This window comes from Carlito syrichta, unplaced genomic scaffold (assembly GCF_000164805.1).
Source record: "Carlito syrichta isolate Samal-C Ts95f unplaced genomic scaffold, Tarsius_syrichta-2.0.1 Scaffold126806, whole genome shotgun sequence".
Taxonomy (NCBI): Eukaryota; Metazoa; Chordata; class Mammalia; order Primates; family Tarsiidae; genus Carlito; species Carlito syrichta.
This window is the reverse complement of record NW_007070902.1, coordinates 35800-45066: the sequence shown is the minus strand read 5'-3', so window position 1 is coordinate 45066 and position 9267 is coordinate 35800. Positions and strand designations below refer to the sequence as shown.

General features: G+C 54.7%; 2 protein-coding genes across 5 annotated transcripts in view; one reads left to right on the top strand and one right to left on the bottom strand.

Moving 5' to 3' along the window:
- Positions 1–4395, top strand: part of MLX (MLX, MAX dimerization protein) — a 4711-nt gene extending 316 nt beyond the window's left edge. The window contains exons 2-9 of one of the 3 annotated variants that reach the window (XM_021707911.1): positions 181–217; positions 690–779; positions 1050–1156; positions 1359–1458; positions 1635–1732; positions 1963–1967; positions 2478–2679; positions 3299–3512. In XM_021707911.1, the coding sequence (XP_021563586.1) occupies positions 181–217; positions 690–779; positions 1050–1156; positions 1359–1458; positions 1635–1732; positions 1963–1967; positions 2478–2679; positions 3299–3355 (696 nt within the window). In that variant the 3' untranslated portion in view covers positions 3356–3512. Of the gene's footprint in view, positions 1–180; positions 218–689; positions 780–1049; positions 1157–1358; positions 1459–1634; positions 1735–1962; positions 1968–2477; positions 2680–3298 lie in introns of all 3 variants that reach the window. The other 2 variants (XM_021707912.1, XM_021707913.1) reach the window with 2 other exon arrangements.
- PSMC3IP (PSMC3 interacting protein) lies at positions 4013–8753 on the bottom strand. Of its 2 annotated transcripts, none has more exons than XM_008048827.1 (8): positions 8720–8753; positions 8534–8634; positions 8327–8416; positions 6049–6160; positions 5103–5248; positions 4967–5020; positions 4770–4829; positions 4013–4686 (listed from the first exon to the last, which is right to left on the bottom strand). In XM_008048827.1, exons 1-8 carry the CDS (start codon positions 8751–8753, stop codon positions 4630–4632), a joined length of 654 nt encoding a protein of 217 aa, XP_008047018.1. In that variant the 3' UTR covers positions 4013–4629. The 2 variants fall into 2 exon arrangements, with proteins under 2 accessions (XP_008047018.1, XP_008047019.1); XM_008048828.1 differs by having other exon boundaries at positions 5103–5212.
- Between the last annotated feature and the right edge of the window lie 514 nt (positions 8754–9267).

The following is a 9267-nucleotide window of genomic DNA, read 5'->3' as shown; positions in this document are numbered from 1 at the left end:
CCCAAAGCGCGCCGCTCCCACAGCCGGTCCCCCGGTGGCTTTCGGGGCGATCATGCCGCTGCCCTCGCACACGCGCGTGGGGGGCCGCGGTGTGTGCTGCGGCCGCGTCGCCTTCTCCCGGGTGTGTGTGAGCAGAGGGCTAACCAGGACTGATGGGCTTGTCCTTTCCTGCGGTCGCAGGTGGAGTATGCCTACAGCGACAACAGCCTGGACCCCGGTGAGTGGTCCCTCCCGTCCTAAGGTCTAGAGTGACACTCCACTGCCTCAGCTCTCTGGATTCTTGTGGCCTTGCCAGCCACATGTGAGCACAGTCCACTGTCCCTGAGCCGAATTCCTGGCTTGAGACCGCGAGGAAGGAGCTGGAGCGCAGGGCAGGAAGCAGCTGAGGGTGGCACCCAGCTCGCTCCACTCTGGAGCAGGGAAGTGATGGAAATAGCGACAGTCCTTCCCTCACCCCCATAATGTCGACGCCCCTTTGTGAGCCGGGGGTAGCACTGCAGGCCCCTGGAGCCATGTGGGCACTAGGGACGAGAGCAGGGCAGCGTGGCATGGCAGGAAGTGGTGGCCCGGTGCAGCCAGCTTTGGGGTTGAAGGGGAGAGCATGCTTAAGAAATTCACTGCCCACAGGTGTCTGAGGGCCTGGCAGGTCCTCACTGCAGCCTTTAGTGAATTGGGCCTCTCTTTTCCAGGGCTTTTTATAGAGAGCACCCACAAGGGGAGTGTAGTGTCCAGAGCTAATAGCATCGGTTCCACCAGTGCCTCTTCTGTCCCCAACACAGGTAGGCAGCAACACCCCCCCATGTGGGGACTCAGATATCCCATCATATTAGGACCTTTCCTAGACAGGGAAGCTCCAGCCATCCATACAAGAGTGCTGGATCCCAAGGGCCAGACACAGGGGCCCCCTCTCACCTCATCTAGGACATTAGGCTCTTCTGTCCATCTACCATCTCTGGGTACCAGGTTCTTTTTCCCAGCTGGGGAAAGGTGGGCCAGCTGGGCCCCTTGGGCCCCAAGATGATCTCTCTCTGCCCCAACCCTGAGTGTAGATGACGAGGACAGTGATTACCACCAGGAGTCCTACAAGGAGTCCTATAAGGACCGGCGGCGGCGAGCACATACTCAGGCCGAGCAGAAGAGGAGGGACGCCATCAAGGTGACCTGGAGGGCCCTGTCATTTCAGGTCCACTCTGCCCTGGCCTTCAGGCCCAGACAGCCTTGGACAGCTGGTCTAGTCCCTGGGCTGCACTCCACCTTCCCTCTGGTTCTCCCACCTCGAGTTTATGAGCATGGACTCTGCTGTCCCATTTACCTTAATCCCTCAGGGTTAAGGAGCATACTTCCCCTGCTTTCTCCAGAGAGGCTATGATGACCTCCAGACCATCGTCCCTACCTGTCAGCAGCAGGACTTCTCCATCGGCTCCCAAAAGCTCAGCAAAGCCATCGTTCTACAAAAGAGTATGGTCGGAGAGCCCTGGAGGGGTTGGCCAATGGGGGCTGGGAAGAAGCCAGCACCTTACACACACCCTGGCTGGCCCCGCTCTGGTGGTTGTGAAGGCCTGTTGGGATCTAGGGTAGGGGAGGCAAAGTCAGCCCGTCCTTCTGGTTGACAGTACTTCTGTGCCCTCACCTAGCCATTGACTACATCCAGTTTCTGCACAAGGAGAAGAAAAAGCAGGAAGAAGAGGTGTCCACACTGCGCAAGGACGTTATGGCCCTGAAGATCATGAAAGTGTAAGAGGGAGCCAGAAGTGGGGCTTGGAGGGTGCCTCTAGTGCACACCATCCCCACAGCAGATAATATGGTGCAAGACAGGCCGGGCTCGGTGGCTCAGCCTGTAATCCCAGCACTTTGGGAGGCTGAGGCAAGTGGACTGCCTGAGCCTGTGGGTTCGAGACCTGCCTGGGTAACTTGGCGAGACCTCATCTCTACAATAAATTAAAAACTGGCCGGGTGTGGTAGCACGTGCCTATAGGTCCGGCTTCATGGAAGGCTGAGGTGGAAGGATCGCTGAAGCCCAGCAGGTCGACTCTGAGTGTGCCACTGTACTCCAGCCTGGGCGACAGATTGAGACTCCAATTCAAAAAAAAAAAGGATATATATATATATATATATATATATATATATATATATATATATATATATATATACACACACACATACACACACACACACACACACACACATGTTTATATAGTGCAGACAGTACTCTTCTCCTCCTGAGCCAGCCACCTAGAGGCAGGATTCTGCATCCCCAAGTGTCCTTTACACATGGCAGGTACCCAGGAAATAACCTGTCGGATTAAGGAAGGCTGGTGAGAGCAGGTCACCATTTCTGGCCTAGAAGCAAATCTAGTGGATGCCAAGCACCTCCCAAGACTCTGGGAACCCCCTTCCTGGGGAGGTACACAGATGACCCCAGCTTCTCCCCAGCTGGTGGGCTGCTGCAGCTCTCAACCCCTCCTGCCTGTTTTCAGGAACTATGAGCAGATCGTGAAGGCGCACCAGGACAACCCCCATGAGGGGGAGGACCAAGTCTCTGACCAGGTCAAGTTCAACGTGTTTCAAGGCATCATGGACTCCTTGTTCCAGTCCTTCAACGCCTCCATCTCTGTGGCCAGCTTCCAGGAGCTGTCGGCCTGCGTCTTCAGCTGGATCGAGGAGCACTGCAAGCCTCAGGTAAGGGGCGGCAGTGGGCCCGAGGCCTGATCCTCCCTGCCTGCAGGGAAAGTGGCCAGCTCCGTTGTCCAGGACAGCCGGTGCTCTCTTCAGGCTTCTCGAGGGTCTTTCCTTGACATTCAGAGCTCATGTCCCTCTTTTTGCTGTGAGGCCCAGGTGCCCATGTTTGGCTGCATCTGGCAATTGTAAAGTGAGACTTCCCAGGCTCACTAACATTGCTGCCCCAGGCTTTTTAGTCTTTCTTTATGAAGGGAGATGTGTTGAAGGAACTGCACCAGACCTTCTGCTTTTGGGGCCTGGTTGCTTTTTCTGAGGCTTGAACTTGTTCTGTGATTCTTACCTTGTTTCACAACATTTTTGTTGTGAAACTGAATATATCACAACACTGAATTTTACAATGAACATTCACATATCCACCATCTAAATTCTGTCTTTTACTGTATCTCCATCTCTCTATCCCATTTTGGGGGTGTTTCAAAGTGAATTGGAGGCATAGGTACTCCCAGGGGCTCTTTTTACCAGTTTTCTAGCACACACCTGGTCTAAGCAAAGTACCTTTAAGACTGTTCTGTACCCTGGCCTAAGCAGCGTCTCCCTGTTCCTCGGCTGCCCTTGCCAGACCCTCCGTGAGATCGTGATTGGCGTCCTGCACCAACTGAAAAACCAGCTTTACTGACTGGCTCTTGGAAGTCTACAGAACAGCCACCAAGAGTCCCCGGATTCTCTCCTATTCGACCACCGAGCTACTGCGTCCAGAGCCTGGACTGCAGCACCTTGCACTGGTCAGCTGGCTTCCACCTGGTGTTGGGCTCTCCCAGCCCATGGCATCTTCACTGGGTGAAGGTGCCTGTATCTTGAAAGCTTCTGATTAATTTATTACATTGAGCATAAAACTTGACCCTGCCCAGTCTTCCCTCTTCTCCTGGAGGTCCTCAGGTTCGAAGTCTGCTCCAAGCACCCCACAGACCTTCTGGCTTCTCAGCCTCCCACCCAATCCTCAGGTTTCTGTTCATGACCTGCATATTTGAAACTGTTTGCCTCTTTTGGTGTCTGGGGCAACATTTGGCCCAAGTTTAGCCATCTTGGCAATAATTGGCAGGGAGAAGAGGAGTAAGAAGCAGCCTTCCCACAGCTGTGAAGGGCAAAAGGTCACCTTGTGCCTGGACTGGAGCTGCCTGGTCAGTCCAGGGAGAGGCCAGCACTTCCTGGCCAGCTCAGGGCGGGGCTGCCAGGTTCCTCCCCTCACCTCATGTTCATCACCACCTCCTCGACTCCTGCCCTGAGTTCCCACAGGCTGCAGCCTTGTACGGCAGAGGCAGGTGTGACGCAGCACTACATATTTGAAATTTTTTATTTTTCTAAATACCAATGATGCAGTTTTGCTAGTCACAATTTTGGAATATGAACTGGGCCTCAAAACCATCCTCAGCCTTCCTGTCGGGTATCTGGGCCTCTACTGTGTCTCAGTGCTGCCTATACTCATGGGACTTGGGAGTGGGGTGAAGGGTACAGGAGATAATCAGGTCTCCTGGCGCCCAAGCCTAGGGGAGTCCTGGGCAAAGCATGGGCTCTGTGAATGCTGGCATGAAGGAGCCTCTACCCTTGTCCTCCAGCTCCCTCTGCCTTCCTCAGATTGGATATCTAGAAGGCTTGACGATCCAGAGGAAATTAAATATTTTTATATCAAATTATACTACAATAAATCTTGCCAACTGCTTTCCTTTAGCACTGCTTCAAGTCTAAGTTTAAACTCAAGCTACAGCAATGTGGAGACAAGACAGGCGTGGCCACCCACAGGACCAACAGTGCTCCCTCCGCTCAGGGCTGGCTGAGGCCTCTCCTGCCTGCTGTGCTCAAAGGTGGAAAGCAGGAGGAACAACAGAAGCCAGCCTCGCAGGCAGCTGGTCCAGGGCATCTGATGTTCCTGACATCCCCGCCCAGCAGGGCCCCTCAGGGGTCGGGGAGCATGACGTTATGGTCTTCGTCTGTCTCTATCCCCACTTCCTCCTGTGGGGCAGGGAGACAAGTTAAAGAGCTATCCCTGGGCAGAGACCGCAGGGGAGCAAAGGAGCGGGGGCAGTCCCACTTACAAAGAACTGCTTCTTGCTCTTGGGGTATCCTTCAAGGATTGCGTCAAACAGTTCTGTTGCCTGGCAAGAAACAAGACCACCCCTTTCACCTGAGCTCTCCTGTGGGGCCTGTGTTACTGGGCAGCCAGCGGTTTCTCTGGTGGCTGCCACCTTCCAGACCACTTACAGGGCTGGCCTTGGCCCTCCCACACACTCACCATCCGCTTCCGCCTCCTCCACTCCTTACAGTATTTCCGCCTTTCTCTGTACACCTGGAAGTAAGAAGTAGCTTGTTCTAACCCCATAGAACCACAGCAGCCCACTGGCCTTCCCACCTCCTCCCTCCCAACTCACCTGCTCCTTCTCCTCTGGAGTCACGTGGTTGGTGGCTGCTTTGATGTTCTTCAGCCTCTCTCTGTAGCCAGCACACTCCTCCTTCAGCCCCCGAATCTCCTTCTGCATCTCTGGCGTGGTCAGGGCACTAGATAACTCCTTCAGCTCTGAAACCATGTCCACCTGGGGTCATCTGCCACCCCTGAAGACGGAGTTTTGTCTCCCCGAGTGAGAGCTCCCTGAGGGGAAGTCAGGCTTCCACCTTGCTCTGTGATCTATCCAGGATCAAGGCCCACATTCTGGAAATGCTCAGGAAAATAAGGCCAACAGGAGTATCCATTCACTCCACTACTTTTCTTTCCTCCTCCATCTTCAAGTAGTGGTGGGTTACCAGGCTGAGCACAGGTATGGCCAGTTACAAAAGCAGGCACCAAGGGAAACAGGGAGAGTAAACTGATAATTGTGGAGGGAGGCAAATGCACATCTTGCCCGTTTGTGCACAAAAGCCATTCGCTGTCTTACATTGCTTTTTTTTTTGAGTTGGAGTCTCACTCAGTCGCCCAGACTGGAGTGCAGTGGCCGCTCCCGGCCACCGCAGCCTCGACCTGCTGGGCTCCGGCAATCCTTCCGCCTCAGCCTTCCAGGTAGCCGGAATTACAGGCATGCGCTACCACGCCCGGCTGATTTTTTGATTTATTGTAGAGATGAGGTCTCGCTGCCCAGGCGGGTCTCGAACCCGTGGGCTCAGGCAATCCACTCACCTCAGCCTCCCAAAGGCGTGGGATTACAGGCTGAGCCACCGAGCCCGGCTTGTCCTACATTTCTTTTAATGTAATGCCTGAGGCAGCCCAGCAAGGGGTCTAACTACCACAAGGTGCTGCAGTCAGTGAATCACTCACTCAGTAATTCCTCACCTCTAGACTGAACCTGACCCTGGGGGCAACTTTTGGGGGCTACCCAGTCCTACCAGCCTCCATGTAGCGGCAGCTCTGCTGCAGGCTCTGCACATTAGCAGTGAGGGCCACAATTTTGACATCCAGGTCTCGAAGGTCAGCATCACTCACTGTGTCAAACTGGTCCTGCCAGAGATGAGGAAAACGAAAGTGAACTGACATGAGAGACAAAGATGGGAACAACACCTGGGAAGATAATATTTAGAGCCACTCGAGAACCTGGTACTTCCCAACCCTCCAGAGGGTCTGGGAACAGAGTGGGATGGGGCTATTGAAAAATGCTCCAAGCCAGGCTTGGTGACTCAGCCTGTAATCCCGTGCCTTTGGGAGGCTGAGGTGAGTGGATTGCCTGAGCCCGCAGGTTCGAGACCCACCTGAGCAATTCAGTGAGACCTCATCTCTACAATAAATCAAAAAAATAAGCCAGGCGTAGTAGTGTGCACCTGTAGTTCCAGCTACTTGGAAGGCTGAGGCGGAAAGATCGCCAGAGCCCAGGAGTTCAAGGCTGCGGTGGCCGGGAGCGGCCACTGCACTCCAGTCTGGGCAACAGAGTGAGACTCCAACTCAAAAAAAAAAAGAAAAGAAAAATGCTCCAGGTAAGTGCCAGTCCCACTAAAAGGCTAGAGAAGGTGAAACACAATGCCTGTCTCAAGGAATTATCAGACTGAGTAAGACAGAACCATCTTCCATTTAGTGATAAAACCACTCACTGGGCTGAAGGAGTAAAGGTAGGGAACCTAGACTAGGATCTTCCCACTAGGAAGAGTGTGGATAGGTGAAGAGACAGGATGGGATCTATTTGGATACAGGACTCTGGCCAGGTCTGCGGAGCTCCTCTCTGAGGGACCACTGCCAGAAAAGGGCTGCAGATATATCGAGGGTCACGTCAGCTGGTGATGGGGATCGGGTTAGGAAGGTGAGGATTCCAGCCTGTGCACTTCAGATTCTCCACATAGGCACAGCAAAGCTTTGGAGCAGAGGCCACAAACTGCCTGCAAGCCAGATGCTGCCAGATGCAAGTTTTGGAAAACAAAATGTTATCGAAACAGCCACACCCATTTGTTGACATAGTCTTGTTCTGCAATGGTGAGCTGAGTAGTTGTGGACAGTTGACTAGATGTGACAGAGACCAACCATATGGTTCACATAGCTTGAACATACTGTGTGGCCACTTACAGGAAAAGCTTGTAAACCCCTCCTTTAGGGGACTTAAAATAGAGCAATGTCACAATGAAGACTGTCTTAGGAAAATGAGCCTTGATGGTGGTTTGGTTCTGTTACAAAAGTGTCTAATGTCTACTGGGCGCTAGATACTACCGGGGTCCTGAGTAGATAGAAATGAGCTGAGCAATGAGGGCTGCCTTAGTGGAACTTCAGTTGAATGAGGGAGACTAATAAAAAGACAACTATAACACAGCATGCCTCCCAAGGGAGCCTAAAACAGACTCAACTAGCTCAGCACTCAGGTTTCCAGAGAAGGTGATACCTGAGTGGAATCCTAAAGGATAAGCAAAAGCCAAGCAGAGAAGCAGCTCTGCATTGTTGCAAGTTGATGGATGAAAAAATGAGGAAAGGTGAGGCTAGAGGCTGGTCAGGGCATCTCCAAGTGCCTTTTACCTGGTCCACGGAGCACTGGGGAATTTGAAGCAGGGAAGGTACATGACCAGATCTGTTAGACTAGACTCTGACTGCAGCGTTTAGGATACATTTGAGGAGTGAGATCAGTTAGAAGGAGGTGGCAACAGATGAGGAGGGCCTGAACTAAGCTGCGGTGGCAGACTGAGACTCAAAGGAAAGAGTGGACTCAAGAAAGGGAAAATCTGCTGGACTCCAGTGACTAGGCTGACCCTGAGTCTCTGGCTTGGACGAAGAGTGGTTCCATTAAGGCAGAAATACACTGGCGAGGGCGTCAGGCTGCTGGAAGGCCGAGACTCTCTCCTGCAGCAGTACTGACCCCGACATCGACGTCTGAGACACTCCAGGTGCAGGTCTTAGCTGGAGAAGACAAATTTGACGTGTGTGTTCAGGGAGGGGGTTGGACGCAGAAGGAAAACCATTTGGCAGCAACAATACAGGCTCTTGGCATCCTTCGTACTGTAGATCTGGAAGCCGCATGGAGTGTGGGTCATAGTGAGGCTCACAGCTTTATTTAAAGGGTGCCGGAGGCCCTTTCAGTGGCATAAGATGGGAGAGCTTCTTGGGGTGCCTCAACCCTCCTCAACAAGAGCTAGCGCTAGGAGTCGACTCGCCCCACGCCAGGCTCTCGCGGCGACAGGCCGCGCAGGTTCTCACCTGATCCGCAAAATAGACCTTCTGCTTGCCGTACACCTTCTCCTTGACCTTGCCTTGCTGGGCCAACTGCTCCAGCGCCTTCACCACAGCCTGGCGGGAGGGAGGGATTTCAGCCAGGGACGGGAAGAGCGCCCGGGCTCGAGGGCACGACCTCCGCCTGGCCCGAAGGGGTCCCACGGGGAGGGCCTCCCGGGAGAGGGTCCTCACCGCCTTGCCCAGGCCGTGTTCCCGCTGCAGGTTCCCGAACACGTCCTGGGCGCTGTAGGGCCGGTTCTGCTCCTGCAGGTACCTCAGGAGGATCCCGGCGGCTGCGAACAGACAGAGGCGCTCGCCGACCTCTCCACCGGCTCCCCTCCCGCCCTCCGGGGCCTGCCCGGGCCGCGCCGCTGTTACCTCCCGCCGCAGCTTCCGCCCGGCCTTTGCTCATGGCTTTTCCCGCCGCCACACTCGGAAAGCCGGAAGTCGTGGTTGCTCTGAGCGACGACTCCTTCCGGTGAGGGGAGGGGCCCCAGTTGTGATTGGCAGAGAAGCCTTCCGGGGACGCGAAGCGGCCCTTCCCGGACGCCGTAGTTCACTCCAGTCCGGAATCTGCGCCGCGTAGTCGACCCGCGAGCCCCGGGCCTCTGCAGCCTCTGCAGCGGCAGCAGGCCTCTGACTTCGAGATTGTCCCATTCGCCCGCGGGAACGCAGGCTGTGGCAGAGACGGCCTTCGAATCTCTAGTTCCAGCCGCGCTTGAACGCCCGTGACCTTGAATTAGGCCCAGTGTTGGACGGGAAGACGTAAGCAAGGTCACAGGGTCACCCGACCCCACGCGCCAGTGCGCTTTCGCCTGCTGGTGGGTCACTCGTCTAGTAGGAGCAGCAGGTAGTTGTGGGAGGCGGGTGTCACGACAGCCTGAGCGCCTCGGAGAACCACGTCGCCCTTACTCCGCCCCCAGGGG